This window comes from Myotis lucifugus, unplaced genomic scaffold, assembly GCF_000147115.1.
Source record: "Myotis lucifugus unplaced genomic scaffold, Myoluc2.0 scaffold_185, whole genome shotgun sequence".
Lineage (NCBI taxonomy): Eukaryota > Metazoa > Chordata > Mammalia > Chiroptera > Vespertilionidae > Myotis > Myotis lucifugus.
The window spans coordinates 1,381,690-1,402,025 of record NW_005871233.1 but is presented as its reverse complement, the minus strand read 5'-3'; the positions used below and the strand labels follow the sequence as shown (position 1 = coordinate 1,402,025).

The 20,336-nt window shown below is 55.6% G+C and overlaps 2 protein-coding genes across 2 annotated transcripts in view; one reads left to right on the top strand and one right to left on the bottom strand.

Annotated features, from left to right (window-relative positions):
- Window positions 1–2,444, top strand: part of CAPN12 (calpain 12) — a 10,975-nt gene extending 8,531 nt beyond the window's left edge. Inside the window, exons 15-17 of the mRNA XM_023760567.1 lie at window positions 1,784–1,900; window positions 1,998–2,056; window positions 2,154–2,444. Coding sequence (XP_023616335.1) covers window positions 1,784–1,900; window positions 1,998–2,056; window positions 2,154–2,180 — 203 coding nt within the window. The 3' untranslated portion in view covers window positions 2,181–2,444. The remainder of the gene's footprint in view (window positions 1–1,783; window positions 1,901–1,997; window positions 2,057–2,153) is intronic.
- A 231-nt stretch (window positions 2,445–2,675) lies between these two features.
- ACTN4 (actinin alpha 4) overlaps window positions 2,676–20,336 on the bottom strand; it is a 79,386-nt gene continuing 61,725 nt past the window's right edge. The window contains 16 exon segments of the mRNA XM_014462598.2: window positions 2,676–3,961; window positions 4,087–4,245; window positions 5,218–5,244; window positions 5,246–5,299; window positions 6,161–6,307; window positions 7,109–7,288; window positions 8,338–8,391; window positions 8,393–8,440; window positions 8,442–8,474; window positions 8,571–8,753; window positions 8,827–8,967; window positions 9,088–9,196; window positions 12,016–12,166; window positions 15,418–15,565; window positions 16,112–16,342; window positions 17,936–18,028. Coding sequence (XP_014318084.1) covers window positions 3,803–3,961; window positions 4,087–4,245; window positions 5,218–5,244; window positions 5,246–5,299; window positions 6,161–6,307; window positions 7,109–7,288; window positions 8,338–8,391; window positions 8,393–8,440; window positions 8,442–8,474; window positions 8,571–8,753; window positions 8,827–8,967; window positions 9,088–9,196; window positions 12,016–12,166; window positions 15,418–15,565; window positions 16,112–16,342; window positions 17,936–18,028 — 1,917 coding nt within the window. The 3' untranslated portion in view covers window positions 2,676–3,802.

Genomic DNA, 20,336 nt, shown 5'->3' with positions numbered 1-20,336 from the left:
TAGGCATGCAGGGATGGTGGGTGAGACAGGTGGTCAGGAGCCCTGCTGAAGTTTGAGCAGAGACTGAAGGGAGTGAGCTTTGGGGACACTGGGGCAAGTGTTCTGACAGAGGGACCAGTGAGTGCAAAGGCCCTGAGGTGTGAACCTGTACCCTGAGGGACTGGTGTGAAGGAGGGGCCCCCTTGGAGATAACACAGGGGCCTGAAGCCAAGTGGGGAGGGGGGTGGTGGTCAGAGTAAAGATCGGTGGTGGTGGTGGGAGACAGGAGAGCCCACGGGGCATCGTGAGGACTTTGGCTCTTTAAAACATTTTAAATTATGTATAAGAGGGGAGAGGGAGAGGCAAGTCCAGGTCAGGGTGCAGGGGCTGGAGTGACGGCAGCATCTAGAGAAGGGAAGGCCAGGGAGGGGACCAGCAGGAAGCAAGCTCTGAGACCCAGGAACAGGTAGGGTGTCAGGATGGGGGATTAGCAGGAGAAACAGCCCTGTTCCAATTCAGTCACATTCTTTGCTCCATAGAGTCCTTGAACACCTGCTCTGCTCACGGCCCTGGGCAGGCTGATGTTGGGACTCAGGGTGCAGAGTCACCCTGACCCCCCACGGCTTCCAGTCCAGAGGCAGCAGCTACCAGTGACAGTGACAGCCCAGAGTGGTCAGGGTGGGGTGGGGGAGGCCCAGGGAACTGTGGGAGCCCAGGGGTGCTCGGTGCTGCGTGCTGGGGTTATCTATGGGGGTTTTCTGACGTGTGAGATGAGGAGGAATGCCTTGGGCCAAGAGGGAAAGAGGTGCTCTGGGCATAGGGAACAGCATGTACAAAGGAGGCAAGAGGCCAAGGACCAAGTGAGGAGGGGAGGAGAGTGGGAGTGAGGTTTGGTCTGTGAGGGCATCATGTGCTTGGTACAGTGGGGCCCTGGCAGGGGTAACCAGGTCATGGTCACTAGGCGTGAACCTTGGGTAAACTGGGTGAGGGACTTCACAAGGACCAAGCGGCCCTGGCAGGACCCACATCAGGCACCACAGAACACAGAGCTCACAAAAGTGGTCAGAGGAAGCCGACAGCAGGAATTCCAGAGACGCTTCACCTCCTCTGCCTGCCTGGGTTTCCTATGGCCCCGGGCACAGCAGCTCTACCCCACCCCCACCCCACCCCCGAGGGCAGATGAAGGCCAGAGGTCACACCACCAGGATGAGGGGGCAGCCTCTTCTTTCCCCCAAGACTTTCCATGGCACCCAGACAAGGCACAGGTCGCAACGGCACTTGATAATTATCCTCAAACTGTTTATCTGGACCTGCGGCACATGGAGGGGTCACCCTGCAACCTTGAGTCCCAGAGCGTTATCTGTGACCTGGGAGAACCAGTGTTTGCAGCTTTTAGATGCCTGCTTAGGTTCCTCATCAGAGATGCTTTCTAAACTTCAGAAATCACCCCTGATGTGGAGTATAAAGAAACTGACCCCATATGGAACTGACAAGAATGCTTTGCTACACAGAAAACTTCTTCAGGGTCCATTAGCAGAAATTCTGCGTTTAAAGGAGTAACACTGACACAGTTGGTATGTGCCAGACAGTCCTAAGTGCTCTACATTGGACATCTTCACACAACCTTATGGGGTCAGGGCTGTCATAGTTCCCCTTTGACAGATGAGGAAACTGAGGCCCATAGCAACACAGCTGGGTTGAGGCAGAGCTGGGAACAGGTCCTGGGCTCCCTGAGGAGTCAGGGTGGGTGCCATACTGAGGTGGGGTTCCTGGCAGCCCAGGCTCAGAGGCAGCCTCCCCCTAGGCTTCCACCTCAACAACCAGCTGACCCAGGCCCTTACTAGCCGCTACCGGGACAGCCGTCTGCGTGTGGACTTGGAGCGCTTTGTGTCCTGTGTGGCCCAGCTTACCTGCATCTTCTGTGAGTGCCATGCCTAGCACGCGTTGGGGCACAGGGAGCATGTCTCCCACAGCCGGGGACTGGGGTGGTGGGCACTCACCTGGCCCTCCCTGCACAGGCCACTGTAGCCAGCACTTGGATGGGGGCGAGGGAGTCATCTGCCTGACCCGCCAACAGGTGAGCCTGGGCTGGAGGGAGAGTGGCACCGGGCAGCTAAGGCAGGCGGCCCGAGAGACCCCTGCCTCAAGCCCACTCACTGTCTTCTCTCACCCAGTGGATGGAGATGGCCAACTTCTCCTAGGATCTTGGCAGGGGAGCGCCTGCGGCTGGAGGCAGGAGAGCTGCAGGAGCCCTGCCTTTCCCGGTCAGCCTGGACCAGGGTTTATTCCACAGTGAGGGGGTTCTGAGCCAAACCAGCCCCCCAGCCCCTCCACCTCCCTGCCTGGCACGGGGGCTGACGCTCTGACATCAGGCAGTGCTTCTGAGCATGGCCTTGGGAGCCGGTCTGCCACACACTCACCACCGGGTGACGCTGGGCAGGTCACTGCCCCTCTGAGCTTTGCTCTCCTCACCTGTGAACAGGGGTGATGGCGCGCCTTCTTGGGCAGCCACATGAGCTGGTCGATTGTGTGCTGAGCACAGTGCCTGCCCTGACCGGGTCCCCAACAGCGTTATTTTACACTCACGGAAACAGGGATGTGGCACCCCAGGCCCTGCCCTGCTCTGCGGAGAGGTGCTGTGTCACTGCCCTGCTAACAATCAGAGAACAGAGACTGGAGAGAGAGGATACTGCAACTCCTTCTTAAAAATATTAGGTTTATTATCCTGTCCCCAGAAGGGTGGTTTATCCAGAAACCAAGAAAAAAAATCAATCCAAATAAAACAAAAGGGAAATGGGAAAGGAACAAAACCATCAACTAACAGGCAGCCAGGCCAGCAGCCCACCCCCCACCTCAGGAGGGTCCCCGGAGACCCATGCCTGACGGCAGACAACAGAAAAATCAGTAAGGGGCTGGGGGAGGGGAGCAAATCAGCTATGTCTTCATTATGAGCAAGAGGCGGCAAAGATATGTTGCTAGGTGAATATATATTTATATAATAAATCCGTAACTTAATAAAGTAAATAGTAATTCTCTGAAAGGTTTAAATTTTTTATAGCTTTCTTTTTTTTGGTGATTTTGTGTGTTTTTTTGTTTTTTTGTTTTGGTTTTGGTCCTTAGAAGATCTGAGAGAGACCCAGGTCCAGACAAAGCCAGGTGTGAGCGGCTGGGGGCAGGGGTAGAAGGCTGGGTGCCCAATCCACTCCTCTGTTGCAGAAGGGGACACTGAGCTGCACTCCCCCACCTCCTGGCAATCGCAAAGGAGGGGAGGGGTAAAGGGAGCAGGGTGGGTCCTCTTTCCTACTGGGTAGCTGTGGTGCCCTCTGCTGGGCCCATCACAGGTGTGAGCAGTTCCTGGACAAGGCACATAGGGCTTTGGCCTAGATGTGGGAGGCCTTGAAGGGACCTCAGGGGGGAAAAAGGAAGGGGCAGGTTGTGGTGGGCATTCCTTGGGCCCGGAGGGGACCTGTTTTGCTGTGGGGACCCACTGTCCCCTCCACATGGTTAAAAACAACAACAAACCAATACATCATATATATTTACCAGACCAGAAGTGTTGACCCCCAAAAGTCTCCAGTACCCCTATCCAGGGGGAGCGGGAGAGAACCTCCTGGCCAACTGACAAAGAGAGAGGAGAGAGCCTGCCCCAGCCCCTCCCTGCCCACCCGCCCCACCCCCCAGAAAGGACTGACAGAGTGCTTTGCATAGATACAGAGTCAGAGGAACAGGACCAGGGAGGCCCCGCAGCAGGGAGAGGGGCTCTCCCAGCCCCTCCTGGAGGCTGTGAGGAGGGGGTGTTTGGTCAGGGCTCTCCGTGGGAGCCTCACAGGTCACTCTCGCCGTACAGGGCTGTAGAGAAGGACTTGTAGTCAAGGGCACCGGGCACCGCATCAGGGCCCTGGTACGGTGCCATGCGGGCAATGCAGTACTCGGCCTGGTCAGGGGGCAGCTCTCTCCGAAGCTCCTCGGCTGTGATGAAGTTCTGGGGAAGGCAGGGCGGGACTTTGGGCCACCTGCACCCCACACTGGCCCCCAGCCCCTCATGCCCAGTCCTGACTGCAGAGCCCCGTCGTGCTGGCCCCAGGTGCTCAGAGGTGTCTGGCTTACCTTGTCCCCAGCCAGGACTTTGAAGGAGGCGATGACCTGGTCGGCCGTGTCTGTGTCGGTAGTTTCCCTAGACATGAAGTCGATGAAGGCTTGGAAAGTCACGAGACCGCTGTGGTTGGGGTCGACGACGCTCATGATGCGGTTGAACTCAGCATCCCCCTGCGAGGCAGGAGTGGGGCAGGGGACAGGCAGCATTTGAGCGGGGCAGGATGGCTGGGCCGGGGCAGCAGAACCGAGCTAGGAGGGCAGGGTCCGACCCCAGTGCACACTCCAAGTTGTCAGCCTGCCTCCAAGGGCCTGGATTCCCCGGGCAACTGCCCCATGTGCCCCAGACAGGATGAGCGCCCTCTACTCTTCCCCTCCCACATTTTTGGGAAGTGGGGTATAGATCAAATAGGTCTGCTGCTCCTCAGCCCTAGGCTCACAAGTTAACTCTGGAGGGTGGGGAAGAAAGAAAAAGAGAAAGAAAAGGGGGAGAGCTGGAGGCCTGACCTCCTCTCTCACAGCCTCTCCTCACAGCCTCCAGGAGGGGCTGGGAGGCTCAGGGAGTCATTGGAGGGACCCCAGCCCAGCAGATGCAGCAGAAGGGGGGAGGTGAGGGCTGCACTGATCTGGTGGAGGGGGTGTCCCCTGAGGACCTGGAAACTCTAGATGGGGGTAGCACAAAAAGGAGGAGGAGGAAGGGGGAGGGAGGAGAGGAGGAGCAGGAGGAGGAGGAGCAGGAGGAGGAGGAGTGGCACAGCAGCGAGGGAGGCAGAGGCTGCATACCAGGCTGTATCCTGTGGAGATAAGCAGAGCCCTGAAGTCATCCGAGTCCATGCTGCCTGTCTGTTTCTGCTCGAGGACGCAGGGACAGCAGGAGGCCAGGACCACAGTAGGCAAGAGGGGCAGACCCATGTGCACAGCAGGGAAACAGGACAGTGGCAGGAGCAGGGGAGACCAAGGCGGCCCCAAGAGACCAGGTAAGGGGAAGGGGTCCAGAAAGACACAGGTAGGAAGGAGGCAAGAGAACCGGTGAGATGGTACACATAACGAAGAGGGGTGAAATGGCGAGGGTGGGGAGACAGAGAAGGAGAGAGAGAAAGAAGAGCAGTTAATGCCATGGTCCACTGGGGCCCAGGGGGCGCATACCTGCCGGTCATTCTCCACGTCGTAGCCACAGGCTGATGAGGCAGGCCTTGAATTCCTCTGGCCCCCAGCGCCCGCCGTGGTTCTGCCGGGTGTCCAAAGGCAGGTGTGCAAGGGGCGGGCCGGCACAGAGGTGGGAGAGGGGCCAGGGTTATATGCAGAGGGCCGGGGGATGGGGGAGACACACATGGAGAGGGAAACACAGAGTTAGAAGTGATGTGGACAAGGTGATGGCCAGGGACAGCTGGGGCAGGTGGAGGGGTGTGGGTGGTCTGGAGGACAGTCAGAGGCTTCTTCCCACGTCCTCGGGGCTAGAGCAGGGTGGGGAGTTGAATGGTGCAGAATCGAGGATTGAGTCCCAGGACTGGGGGGGGGGGGGGTACACTTTGCCTCCAGGGTCTGGGGTGGGAGAAAAGGGATTGCACTAAGGCGTCAGGGTCCTGCTTGATGGTGCAGGGCTGAGGCTGCACCCTCCTACCCACGGGTGAAAGCAGGCAGATGACACATCAGGCCCAGCAGTGGATAGGGACTGGGATCAACTCTGGCACTCAGGCCCTTCCAAAGGGGCTGCCAGACCGAATCTGAATTTGAAGAGCACTGTGTGTCTGCGTAAACCAGATTCACGGGTCAGGTCTCAACTCTCGGGTGTGCTGGGACTTAGTCTGTCCCGTGTCTCATGGGCAGGCTGGTGAGGAAGCACGGCCTGAGGCAGGGCTCAGGACCCCCCTTTTCTTCCCAAGGGAAACTGCTCGTGCTGTGGACACGGTGATGCACGTCTGCACCACCTTCTGTGGCTGAGGCCCTGACAAGCCCTGTGAGCGGCGGCTGATACGTAGCAACTGTGATGTGAATGAACTGACAGATGCAAAGAGAGAGGGGCAAAATGCGACAGTGACAATGGTGACAGCAGGGAGGGAAGGTGCCAGGGGCAGACGGAGTTGCTCACCTTGTCAAAGTGATTGAAGGATGCCCGGAACTCCTGCATCTGCTCCTGGCTGATGCCCTTGGCATCTCGGGTGAGGATTTGGTTCTCAACCTCGTTGATGGTGCGGGCTATGGTGGTGAGCAGCTGCTCCCAGCCCACTCGGATGTGCTGGGGGAGAAGGGAGGGCGTGACTGCAGGCCTGGCTGGTGGGAGTGCTTGGACCACCACAGCTGTAGCTGAGGGTCACTGGGAACTGGGTTCTCCCCGTATGGGAGGGCGTACAGCATGGCATGAGGCTCACCCTAACTTTCTCCCAAATGCCAGTCCAGGCCCATGCTCTCTCGTGCACCTCATTTGCACACAGGGACAGAGGCATGGTACTTACCTGTTGCCTCGGCTCACCAGCAGAGTTCATGTCACCTTAATATATATTTGGTGACAGGTGTAGCAGAGGGCCAGGGCCCAATACCTGTGCAAGGTCTATGTGAAAATTGGCAGAGATATGTTGGGCAAAGTTTAATTGGCTTTCTGGGGAGAAACACTCCCCGTTTTGTAGCATCTGCCATGTGCATGGTGTAAATACTGTCACCAAAGATGATTTCAAGCTACCAACGTGATGATAAGCAGCCCTGACAGTGTAACTCAGCCGCAGAGAGCTGGCGCACACAGATGCTGGCACACATTGGCTGCATCGGTGTTCTCAAGTGAGGACTCAGTGCTGAGGCCACAGCAGGGGCTGGTGCTACCCTCCCAGCTCTCTCAGGAGCTTGTCCTGAGATGTGTTGTCATGGTGTTGGGAGAACAGTGTTAGGAAAACAGTGATATTAAAAAATGTGTAAACATTTTGATCGAGTCTTTTCAGTCAGGATAAAAGAGACCAAGGAAGCTGCAGACGCCTTCCCTGCCAGACTACATAGGGCTCTTCCGTGCTATAGACGGGGTGCGGGGGCCTGATGGGGCACAGCGTACCTCCATGGTGTAGTTGGTGTGCTTGTTGTCGAAGATGAGGGCCTCCTGGATGAGCTGGTGCTGCTGCTCGAGCAGGTCCAGGTTTGGCTTGTAGTCCACAATGCTGAGCTCATACTGCTTCAGGTGGCTCAGCTGGTCCTCCAGGGTCCCGTTCATCTCGATGGAGATGCGCCCGATTTCCTGCACACAAGGCAGGTGCCACTGAGGGTGGGGCTGGCGGACCCTCGGCCACAACCAGCCACCCAGAGGAGATCTCTGTTTCTGGTGGCCTCCCTCCCAGGGTCCCTCCTCCTAAAAGGCCTATGCCTCAATGATGGTCCCTCCCTGCCCACCCTCCAGGGTAAAAGCAACCACACTGGAGAGTTTCTGTGCTAAGGGCTACACATGCCTAACCTCAATGCACCCTTGACTCACTGTGACAGGCTCTGTCTACAAATGTGGAAACTAAGGCCCAAACAAAGCAACTTCTCACAGTAAAAGGCAGAGTCAGATTCTGAACCAGGCCTGGCTGATGTTAGAGCCTGTGGCTCCTAAGTATGGGCACCCCTGCCTTCGCTCCCTCGGTGGCCATGCTGTGGAGCTGGCAGGGCTGACCAGCCCATACCCTTCCCCAGCTGGAGGAGTTTCAGCGAGGCTGCGCTGGTCAGCATGAGCCTGGTGGGTAGTGAGCACTTAGTAAGAGGTTGTCAGAGTTGTGACTGGCATCATTACAAACCTTCCTGTGGCTAGGCCACGAGGGTTACTGTGAGACGCCGCGAGGGTCTGAGCTGGGACCACCTTGACCACAGCGCCTGCAGCAGGGCCTGCACTGAGCAGTGCACAACAGCATTTGTGGAGCAAATGAAATAACTCTTTTCACCCCCATTTTAGAGATGAGAAAACCGAGGAGCGAGGTTAAATTGTGCCTGAGCTCACAAGCACCAATCAAGGGCAGAGTCAAGACTTGAACCTACCTCCATCTGCCTTTCAGCCAAGTAGCCCGCTGGGTGGTGCTGCCACTTCCATTCATATCATTGATCCACCCTCCTAACTCCACCAAGGATCAGGGCTCCCAGCTGGTGAGAGCTGGGACCCACACCCACTAGGCCTCCAGGGTCCGCTGGCCTGGGAGCACGGATCTTCCAGCAGGGCAGACAACCTTTTCTGCTCACTGACCTCCTGTTTACCGGGGGCTCTTTCCCACTCCGCCCTGGGCTCAGCAGGCTAGGGCTAGGGCAATGGCTCCTCACCTCCATCTTAGTCTGGATCCAGGACCCCACGATGTTGGCTTGGCTGGCGAACTGGGCGGCGGAGGTGCTCATTGGACTGCTGTTTGCTTTGCTCCTCCAGGATGGGCATGGTCCCGTTTGGGCACGAGCTGCTGCACCTGGGGAAGGGCATGGAGCAGGAGCAGTCAGGGTGACGGCCCCCTCACCTGGCCAGCCCTGCCCCTGCCCTGGCCCTGTTAAGGGGCTCTCCCCACCTTCTCCCACTTGGAGTTGATGATCTGGGGGGTGACGGTGGTGTAGGGGTTGCTGCCTGACAGTTTGATGTGGTTGCTCTCGGCGATCCTCTGGGCCTCCTTGTGGATGGCCAGAATGGCCTCCCGTTCCCTGTCGGCATCCGGCAGCGTTGACTTGAACTGGTCATGGGCTGAGATCAGACCCTGAGAGAGAAGAAGGGGTGAGGGGCAACCCAGACCCTCAGAAGTCCCACAAGAAGGATGGGTAGGGGCGGACCTCGATCTCCTCGATGGTGTGGACGATGAACATGTCCTGGAGGTCCTCCATGGCACTCTCCATCCAGTTGTTGAAGGGGGCTGCCCGCTTGGCATATTCCAGGTGCAGCTGGTCAATGGTCTCCAGCTGCTTCTCTGTTTTCTGGTGTGTGGGGAGGGGCAGGGACAAAGGAGAGAGGTCAGTCAGCAAGCAGGAAGTGGTGAATGGTAGGGAGGGGTCCGTGGGTACACCAGGCTCCAGGGAGACATTGCCCCTCCTCACCTCCAAGGCTTCCCTGCGACTGTGGGTCAGAGAGCCAAGGGCATCCCACTGATCGCAAATCTTCTGGCACCGGGTGTTGACATTGTGGGAGTCATAGTAATCCAGCTCACTGTAGGCAGAGCACAGGGTGGTGAGACCTGGCAGGGCCATAACGGGTGGACCCGGATGCACCTGCCCCCTAAAGTCTTGGTACCAGGGGATATCAATGTTGAAGACTATTAGTCATCCACTACTCCTAGGACTTATGGCCTCCCAGGGTAGGAAGAATTCAGGAGTGGAGTCGGGGGAGGGGTAAAGGAGGGGCAGGGGCTTCCTCTTACTCTCTCACTCTATGGGCTGCTAAGCTGTGATAAACTAAATGGGTGGGTGGGTGGATGGGGGCAGGGTGTGGCCCTTGACCAAGCCTGTATGTGGATTGCTTTCCCACTTAAAGAAAGTCAAGAAGAGTACACTGGTTAGAGAGCATGGGCTCCAGAGCTGAGTTCCCTACGTCTGAATTCTGGCTCCCTGATTTTATACTTGTGTGGCCCTGAGAGGGGACCTTGTTCTCTTGTTTGTGAAGCGGTGGTGGGGTTATCGCAGAGAGCATGTGAAGTGCTGAGAGCAGTCCTTGACACCCAACAGGTGAAAGTAATAACAGCTATTTATTAAAGGTTGTGTATTTATTTTAATGGGTATTAAAACACACACACACACACACACACACACACACACACACACACACAATAGCCCAGCCGGTGTGGCTCAGTGGTTGAGCGTGGACCTATGAACCACGAGGTCCTGGTTTGATTCCCAGCCAAGGGCACATGCCCAAGTTGCAGACTCAATCCCCAGTGTGGGGCGTGCAGGAGGCAGCCGATCAATGATTCTCTCTCATCATTGATGTTTCTATCTCTCCTTCTCTCCCTCTTCCTCTGTGAAATCAATAAAAAAATAAATTAAACACACACACACACACACCCTATAAAACTAGCCTGCAATTTAGTTCTAAGCAATTGATAATTAAGAAAAAAGTAAGCCTATTAGGATACAGGTATTATTATTCAAATGATTTAGATTTGGAAAATCCTGGGCTGATAATCGTTACTGGTCCCCAGCCCTCCACATGCTCCCTGCCCCACCCCCCCAAACCCCCTATCAGCCCCAGTATTCCCATCTCCTATGGTCCAGACACTTGGATACTCTTAGTAGCAAAGCGCTAGGGAATTGGTGTACAGGCAAAATCTTGGTGGCCTGGTGAGGGGTGGAGAGCAGGGAACAACTCTGGGAAGGAATAGGACATAGGGACCAGATGATTGTGTCACCTGCTTGGATACAGGGGCAGAGGGGAGCAGGCAAGGCTAGTAGAGGGAATGGAGCAAGGCTATGCTCCAGAGCAGCGGTCGCCAACCGGACCACGGGTTGGCAACTGCTGCTCCAGAGGACCAGGCAGCCTGGGCTCCGCTCCTGCCTTGACCACTTCCTAGCTAAGTGACCTTGGGCAAGGCCCTTGGCCTCTCTATGCCTCAGTCCTCCCTGTGTAACATGGGTGCCAGAAGACACCAACATTTAAGGCTATCCGTCACCCAGGCTGGGAGAGTAAGTGAGCTGGTACAGATATGGCACCGAGTGCCCTTGGAGTTTCCATCACTGCCATTAATCAGGGCTCAACCAGGCTGTCTATCAGGGCGCATTCTGGCCGGCTCTCGGTCCTCTGACTCATCTTTGGGGAGCCGACAGCACCCTAAACAGCCCCCCCCCCCCCCCCCCCTCTCTCCTCCAGGGCTACTGTCCAGAAAGCTGCTTCAGGGACCGCCTGTTCCCTGGCTCAGGGTGATGGGTTTCACATGGCAGTTCCCAGTGCCTGAGAAGCAGGCTGGCCTAAGGATTCAAAATGTTTCTTAGCAGCTTCCGGGGGCTCACTGGTCAACTAAGGAACCTACTCACATGCCACCCTCCATGATCCCTGTAGACATCTGCGTCTGTGGCCTTGCTGTCCTTGGCCTGGTGTGCCAAGTGCAGGAGCTCTATCCTAGGAGAGTCTGCAGGACTCCTAGGGGAGGCCCCAGCAGGGACCCTGTATTCCAGTACAGAAAGGCCCCATAGGACTTCTGCCTCTGGTGAGCAAACGGGGAACCCCAAAAACCTGGGCGATATGGAGCGAATGAGTCAGGGAATAAACTGGCCCTCCCCGGCAGGGGGCTGCACAGGGCATCACGCTGGCCCCAGCCATGTAGGAACAAGCAGAACTCTGGGAATGACTGTAGAAAGGGCAGCTCTAGCTAAGGATCCTATTTTTGAACAGAGAGCTATTTTGGGAGCCCTGCTGCCCCTCCAGGGCCTATGGATTTTCCATGAAGTAATGGCCTGGGCCTCCCACCCCGAGTCCTCCCTGCTGATGGCCATTGCACTGGTGGAATAAGGCCCTCATTCACTGGCTCTGGAGATTCAGTGTACTAATTGTGTGCACAAGTTTATCTGACTGGGGCAGGAAAGGGAGGGCAAAGAACCCGGCTGCCTGGAAGGCCTTACAATAGTGTATTCTGAGCATGAGAGGAAAGGGGCAGAACAATGGGCTCTCTGTGCACTCCATGCAGCCAAGTCCCTTGGGGAGGAGCAGGGATAGAGGTGGGGGCTGGGCTGCCCACCCTATCAGAGGCCGGGGATCTCCTTGGTGTGGCAGGCAGGGAAGTGGAGCCCAGGGACCCCTAGAGCCTGAAGAATCAGGACAAGGTGTCAGAGCATCTAGATTCTGCTGTTTCTCATAAGACAAGAAATGACAAAGACATCACCCCATAAGGCCCTGGCATCTGAAGGAGGGGTGAGGGTGGAGAGGACTGGGAGACCCCGCTCCAGGCATGGGGCAGCATAACCGTAGTTGCAGTCCACCACTGTTCTGGGTGTGGTGCTGGAGGGAAGCAAGTGATGGGCTCATGAGCCCGCACTTACTTGAGCTCCTGGGCAATAGCTGCGATCTGCTCCACGCGGTCCTGATGTGCAGCCAGGTCGCTCTCGAAGGCCTCGTGCTTGCGGATGAGGGCTTTGATGTCCGACAGGGTGGCCGTCTCGTAGTCCCGGTGCTTCAGCATGGCTTCCTTCCCTGGGGTGGGGCAGACGGCAGGAGACACTTAGACAACAATGCACCAAGAGTCCACCAGAGGCCTGTGCCACCAGGGGCAAGGAAATGAGGCAGACCAACATCCTATCTAGCTGAGAATGGTGCCATGAAGACTAGAAACTTCCAGAACCTTTTCCCTTGACCTTTCCAGGGATCTCTAAGACCAAATAAATCCTGAATGGAGCTGGGAGACACTGTGGTGTTGTGAGCCTGAGCCAGATATTCCAATTCAACACGTGTGTTCTAAACTTAGTGTCCACTAGTGGTAGGAGACTGGAAGCCTGGACTGTTGTACCATCTGTAGAGGGCTATGATCTGGAGAAAAGGCTGGGGTGCAGCCCATGCCTCAGCAGGGTAGAGGAAGGGGAAGTGTTTCAGTTAGGCTTCTTCTTGGAGCCCACCCCTCTGCCTGCTCCCTGGCACGTGGGGGCTGGCTCCCTTGGGTTGGGGGGTGGGGGGCGGTGGTCTTATCACATACCTATAGGCCCCATACTGTCCTAAGGACTTTGCATGTGCAGTGAGGCAGGGCCTGTCATTAGGCCTTTGAAGGAAGGGAGGAACACTGTTATTAGACCTGGAGCCTGGCTAATTATATGCCCCAGGACAGAAGCTCAAGTGGCCCTGTAGGCACAGTAAGGTACTGCAGAACTGGTGGAAATGTTAGCCTGGGAAGGGGCACTGCTTCGGGTAAGCCACTTTGGGTTGCCCCTAGAGTGGCAGCTCAGAGACCCCTCCTCAACGCGGCACCAGAGCATCTGACCAGCAGCTGCCCTCCAGGTGAAGCGGCTCCGAGCTGTGCGACGGCAGGCAGTTTCTCTCAGCTGTTCCCTCATCTGTGGAATGGAGCCAACGCTGGCGCCTGAAGCCTCAGTGAGGTGTTGTTCGAGAAGGGCAGGCACAGAGCCAGGCCCACTGTAACCTCAGCCACCCCGAGGACAGGGCCTGGCATTGGCAGGCAGGAGGCAGCAGCCTGGGAGACTGACTCCACTGGCCCTGCCACCACAGGCCTGGGGTAGGACACGTAACCACAAAGGCAAGCTTGCAATTCCTTTCCCTAAATTGCTTTCTCCCAAGGGTGGGAACCCAAAATAGTAGGTTAGCGCTTCTCTGCCTCAGCAGAGTTTCAGCACGGGCTGGCAAGGGGTGCACTGGACGACTGGACCACAGCCATGGCCACCTTGTATGCAGGCCAAGGGGCAGCCACGAAAGGGAATTGGGCTCATTTTTGTTTCTTTCCCCAAATAACCCAAGACCTGAGAAGCATTCACACCCCTACAGGCTGCGAGGGATGCTGAGAGGGGTCAGGAGGTGGGTCCGTCCTGTTTTGCATACGTTGGTGGTACAGAGGCTTCAGGCTGCAGGTCTTGGGAATGAGCGGGCAGGCCTGCCTGGGGGCTCGGGCTGATTCATGACACAGGCCCAGATATTAAAGTGCCTGTGCACCTGCCTGTGGGGAGGCAGGGGTGGGTGAGGGCATGTGGAGGCCACTGGGCCAGTCAGTCCACCCTGGCACAAGATCAGGCCAACTTCCCCTGAATGCCTTCACATGAAGGCCAGCCCCTGCATCACTCCTAGGAGAGGAACACTGGTAGGCCATCAGACCCACACCCCTGAGCATCAGGAGACCATCTTCCCAGGGTTTCCTGGAGCCCAGGTAAGGGACTATAGAGCTGATAACACAGGCCAAGAGGCCCTAGAAGAGAAATGCAGAAGGATGACGCCCAGAGCCTGTTGAATGACATGCAAAATGTGGATAACGACGGGAGGAAACAGCTCAGTCCAAGTGTGGGACACGGGTGCTGTAAAATCCACTTATGTGCACAAGGCCCTCTGATGTGAGAAATGCCCAAACCTGCTGGCCTGTGAGTTTCCCAGGCAGGAACCTCACCTACCTGGGAAACTACTGACCACAGGGAAGAGGCTCAAGAGGTATTTGTGGAATGAATGAATGAACTAATGAAGTAAATGCTAACGCCTCTCCTCCAGGGTTGGGGTAGAGCCATGGGTGCCATTTCTTCAAAGCGTGAGGGAGGTGCCTATACCCCTGGCCCAGGCTTCTTGTTTGCCCCACCTTCTAGCATCTCCCTCTGCATTCTTTCCCTGGCGGAGGAGGTTAGGGTATTGCTCTGATCTGGCAGCTGCAGCTGGAGAACAGCCCAGGACTGAAGATCATGCAGAGTTGCGTGTTCCCATGCTGTTAGGGGGTGGGGCCTCTGGGTAGGTCTTAGCATCTGGCCAGTGTTGGGGCTGCCTGACAAACAGCTGGGAGGGGGACTAGAAGAGCCCCCCTCCTCCCCCCGAGGTTCAATGAGGATCTATCTCATGGTGAACTATGGGTTTGGGAAGGATGAAAAACCACCACGAGCAATGCAAAAAAATGTGAAATCAGCTGGGCAGAGTGGTAGCAGTGGGTGACCCTGAGTTTGATAATAGCAGGAGGGCAGAGATACTCGGGAAGGAAGGAGGGGAGTCCTGTGGATGGCGCTCGGCTTTCCTAGGCACCGGCTGTTTCCTGAAGGCTTTTAGGTCCCTGGTATCTGGAATCCCAACCATGGTGTGGGTTCTGACTGAGGGCCAGAGGCATGATAGAATCCCACATCCTGAGCCAAGGGAACAGGCAGCTGCAGAGCTGCCGAGAAACAGGAGGCCTGCCCTCACCAAGACCATTCTGCCCTCGGAGGGCATGAAGGCTGCCCTTTTGGAAAAAGCCATCCTGCAGAGGCCCAGTCCCCTTGGAAGGAAGCTCTGCATGGCTGGCAGTCAGTGAGCACGCTCTGTGGCTCAGGAGGTGGCTCTAGGCCTTTGCCTTTAAGGACCATGCTCGGGAACACAGACCCATACAGTGTGAGGTCCTCAGTCACAAAGGGCGTGGAGAGCGAAGGCAGACTGTCTGCACACAGGCTGCCAGGGATGGGAGAACCTGTCCCCCACCCCTGCAGAGTGGAAAGGAACAGGGTTATTTCCCTACTGAATAACTGGCCTTGATGACCCAGGAAGGGGCCCACCTATAAGTAATGAGAGCAGATGGGCAATGCATCAGGAAGAAGAGGAGGAGGGGGAGGGGGAGGGAGAGGGAGGGAGGGGGGGAGAGAGAGAGAGAGAGAGAGAGAGAGAGAGAGAGATAGAGAGGGAGGGAGGGAGAGGGGGGAGAGAGGGGAGAGAGAGAGAGAGAGAGAGAGAGAGAGAGAGAGAGAGAGAGAGAGAAAGTGACAAGAGAGCTGGGAGGACCATACCATCGGTCCAAGCCTCGTGGATGGAGGCTTTCTGCCGGAACTTCTCTGCGAGGTGGTCAAGCCGCTCTAGCCTGCGGATCTCATTCAGCAGCCACTCTTCGTAGCCCTTCTCGGCCTGCTCCAGGTGCTGCCAGCAGTTGTTGATATCCTGCAGGGCAGCAGAGGGCAGGGCTATCACAGGGGTAGGTCATCCAGGATGGCGATGCCTCCCTGAGGGATGCTGCAATGGGCTGATCATGTCTACCTCCTGCTTTGTTATATCTGTGTACCCAGACAGGACCCAACACATAGCAGGTGCAATCAGTTCTTCTGGATCAGATGCATAAATGAAAATGAATAAATGCCATGGATGGGGCGAAGGTGACTATTCAGGGAATACTGTCCCACCCTGAGAAGGGGTCTCAAGCCCTTGGTGGTGGCCCTAGATTTATGGCCGACTGGGTTTCCAAACTCAAACAATTCCACACAAACTGGTGTGGTTTGAGGATAGGTACAAAAATCTGGGGAGTGATGAGGAGAGGGGTGTGACAGTGGTGGTGGTAAAGTGTCAATGCAGCCCCACCCACCTCTGCACCAGAAAGGCTGTGCATTCTAGTTAAGGAAGACGATACTGGCCAAACATCAGACTGGGGGTTGTCTGGCTAATCTGCACTCCTAGGTCCTGGCTCCCTCTGCCCCCAACCCCTGCCCTTACCGAGACCATCCTGCCCTCAGAAGGCATGAAGGCGGGCCGGTTGCTGAGGCGCAGCTTGGTCTGCAGAGTGTTGAAGTTGATCTCCAGTTGGCACTTCTCCTGCACCTTGGGCGGCTTGTGGACTCGCCGGTAGTCTCGGAAGTCCTCCAGCTTCTGCTGCATCTCCTGGATGGTCTTCTGGGGCACGCGGTCCTCCAGCCAGGGGATGGTGCGCCGGATCCACTCCAGAAGCTGTGGGCACACAGGCAGCCATGTGGCGGGACCACCCCTGGCTCACAGGCACATGGCATCCAGATCTTCGAGGGTTCTGTCTTGGGGAATTACCCCTGCTTTCCAGCCCCCCGTTGGGATCCCAGGGCAGAGAATTCTGGGAACGGGTGTCCTCTCAGAACCACTGTGCTGTTCACTGGTTACTTCCTGTTCGTGCCTATGCTCTTGGTCTTACTTTTCCTCAGATCTAATCAGGGCCCCTCCTTGATGGTCTCCCTCATTTAGAGGGTCTCACTGCTTCCCTATTCACGGACTGTCAGCGCCTCAAGGGCAGGACCTGTAGCATGCCTGGCTCTCTCAGGGGCAGCCAGTGCCATGCCCAAGGCCTGGGACATAAAAAATTAGAATGTAAAATTTAAAAAGGTGACATGCATTTTTATGAGCTACTCATATCTTTGATGGAGTGAGGACAGGCCACAAAGAAGCAAACAAACTGTACATTCTAGAACAACCTCAGGAAAGTAAAATCAGTTATTATGCAGCGTAGATATGCTCAGAGGAGTGATTCCCAATGACAACTTCTGGCAAAATGAGAAAAGCAAGGATAAAGGTATCCTTGTGTTTACGTCTTGATGCATGATGCCAAACACCCTTTCTTGGGAAGGGCTGGGATCCTAAAATATATAACCTTTAACCTTTTCCTGGTGTTAGAAATAATGGTGATAACAGAGGTAGCTTTTTTTTTTTTTTTTTAATAAATATCCCCTTAACTTGGCAAGATAAAAAGTCAGCCACCACAGGTTAGTTGTCAAAATCTTTTCCGAATTTTCCTGGTCTGTGAAATCTCACTGTCTGTGAACCACTCACTGGTCTAGAAGAGAAGTCAAATTATTGCCCTTGGAAAGCTTACATGTTTTTTAATTTTTTTTTAATACGGAAATTTTTCCAAGTAAAGGACAGAATCCAGAAGAGATTTATTGGACACCCACCATCCCAACCGATGCTCCAGGTCAGGCTCTGGAGCAGAGCTGCCTGTGTTTGAACCCCAGCCCTCTCTCCTACCAGCCGTGTGACAGTGGATGTGTGCCTGACCCTTCCTGGGCCTCAGTCTCCTCACTTGGGAAAGGGGGTGATAGGGAGGGCAGATCCTCAGCCTGCAGTGCTGTTGCCCAGGACCTGCCATGACAACCGCGGTCCTGGCCAGCACCACATCAGCTCTCGGTCTCTCTATCCTACTGAGTCTGTCTCTCCATGGGGAGGGTGTGGGAATGTTAACTCTTAAAATGCTCCCTAGATGATTCTAAAGCAATGCAGTGCTCACAAAACTCTATCCTTGATTATCTGTGTTGGAACCCAAACTCCAGACCCAGGAGCCAGCTAGCATGTTGATGTATCAGTTTGATGCTTAACCATGTGAAACCGACCTGAAAGGCCACATCACATAGTGGCTTGGGCAAACTCCACAGCCTGTAATCTTACCACCTTTTCTAAAAAGTCTCACTGCAATACCTGCTGTCCACTCTAAGTGTCACATGACCTTGGTCAAGGGTAACAAAGGTGACCCAATCTTTCAGCTCTGGTGGTATCACTGGGGGTAGGGTAAGTGGCACTTACGTCACTGGCCAGCCTCTCGTAATCTTCCATCAGGTGTTCATTTTCCTGATTGACAGCCAGCACCTTGCAGATCCGGTTGGCGGCTGTCTCAGCCTGGAACAGGGGAAGTACACAATCAGGGCTGCCTGGGGACTAGGGACCCTCCCCCCTGACAGGCATGTCCCTAGAAAGCTGGCTCATCCACAGCCCACACAGAACTCCCCAAGGAGGAAAGGAGAGAAGTGCAGCTTCAGCAAGACGGCACCTTGAGTGCCTGTTTCCTGACAGCCCTTGCTGGTGTCTGCACAGCTTACTGCTCAGGCCCCTACCCAGATAGTCAGGCCCCTCAGCTTTGTTGGCCTGGACCCCGGGGATGCTGAGAAGGGTTGGAAAGCCCTCCACAGTGGAGGAAATGGGTTAACAGACTCCCTAGTAGCCCACAAAGAGGAGGGTTGGGTGAAGCTGGGTGGGGTCCTCCACTAGGTCAAACCCTGGATGAAGTCTCCCCTTGGGTGGGAAGGTAGGCTGCAGCAAGGCTGAGTGCTAGAGAGCTGTAGGGTAAAGGGTGGGGATGCTAGTGCCCCCAGGGAAGCCTGGTGGTCAGTGCACAGGCAGAACACACTAGGCCCCTTCCTAATCCTCCCCTTGATGGCTCATTGGGCCAAAGTCACCATCCACAGGGCAGAAGGGAGCAAGGGGTTCACAGAGCAGGGAGTGGTGGAGACAGTGACTACTCTGCCCAGAACTACAGGACACCGTCCTGTGTTGGCCTGCTGAGGGGAGATGCGAGGAGTGGAGGAGGGGGAGGGGTTCCACACAAGAGAGGAGAGACCAGGTACCTTTCAGGAAGCACAGAAAGGGTCCAAGAGGAAGAGTTGAAACAGCAACAGAACAGGAACAGAAATAGTGAGGAGGGTCTACAGAGTGGTGGGGAAGGAAAACAGAGAGGCTTGGGGATGGCTCCAGACCTGGCTAACTACAGGCACTGATGCCCGGCCTCTCCCTCCACACACTGCTTCTGGGACAAGCAGACAGGTGAGTGGGGGACCAGCCAAGGTTGGTGTGCGAACACACACACACACACATACACACACACACACACACACCCTGCATCATGCTGCAGGATACTTGCCAATGGCTCCAGGCAGTGCTCCTCAGAGATGAGGTTCACAAGGGTTTGGCCAGTGAACACCCGGCCCAAAGGAAGTGCAAGAAGCAGAGCAAAGGTTGCAGCTTTCAGGGCAGCCATGGAGGTTAGTCCCTGACCGCTCACTTGGAAGAGACAATGGTACCCCAAGCTGAAACCCTCTCCTGTGCAGACCCACAAAGGTGGGGGCTGCTGGTCACGGTTGCACTGTCCAATTCCTGGCATCCAGCTCAGAGTTCAGTGTCTTAGGTAGTCGGGTTGATGAATGAATGAGTGAACAAGGAGTAAATGCTTTAGCCTGGGGATCAGCTTGAATTTATAAAACAAAAAGAACCCTAGAGAGCACTCTTTTAAGAGATGGGATTGGTGAACACACAATACAATATACAGATGATATAATAGAGAATTGTGCAACTGAAACCTATATAATTTTATTAACCAATGTCACCCCAATAAATTCAACAAAAAGAGAGAGATGTGCTTAAGTCTACAGGGAAAAGACAGCAGCAATAATAAAAAGTATTCTATGGCTGGCCTGAGAAGCAGACACAAGCTGGGGGAACCCGAACTTGGGCTAGAGAAGCCGGGATCCTGCAATGCCTTAGTGAACGGCAGCTCCAAGGGCCAGGCCTTTATTTCTTCCCTTACAAGAGCAGTTTGGCTGCCTCAAAATGGCCAAGTGCTCTGACCTGGGCCTTCCTGTCAGTGTCCACTCCCACAAATCCCTCCAGGTCTCCTGTTCCCCACTACATGGAGTTTAGCTCTAAGCACAGGAGGGTAGCCAGGGCAGAAGAGAAAGCACTCTTGCAAGGGCAATGTAGTGGGCAGGGAGGCTGGCATGGGCCCGCAGGAGGGAGTCCAATGGCGTACATGCTATTAGTTGGGGTTTGTGGCAATGAATCTTCCACTGCTATCCACCCCTGCCCCACCCTGCCTTCACACCAAGGTGGGGGTCCCTTCCACTCTCCTGCCTATGCTCTCCCACAGAACACTCCAAACACAAGCTCCCACCACATGCGGGGTAGGTGGCAGGAGGCTAGGAACATGGCTCTCTGGCACAGGGCTGGGAAGAACCACAGTGGGCAGGGACAAGGCTGCTCCAACTACCTGACCATGTACCAGGAACAGTCATGTCATCCTCAGAACAACCCTGTGAAACAGGTACTAGTACAATCCCATTTTACAGATGGGAGAACTGAGGTGAAATGACCTATCCAAGGTCATACTGCTAAGAGGTTGCAGAGCCCGGGCAGGGCAAACTAGCACAGGGAGCAC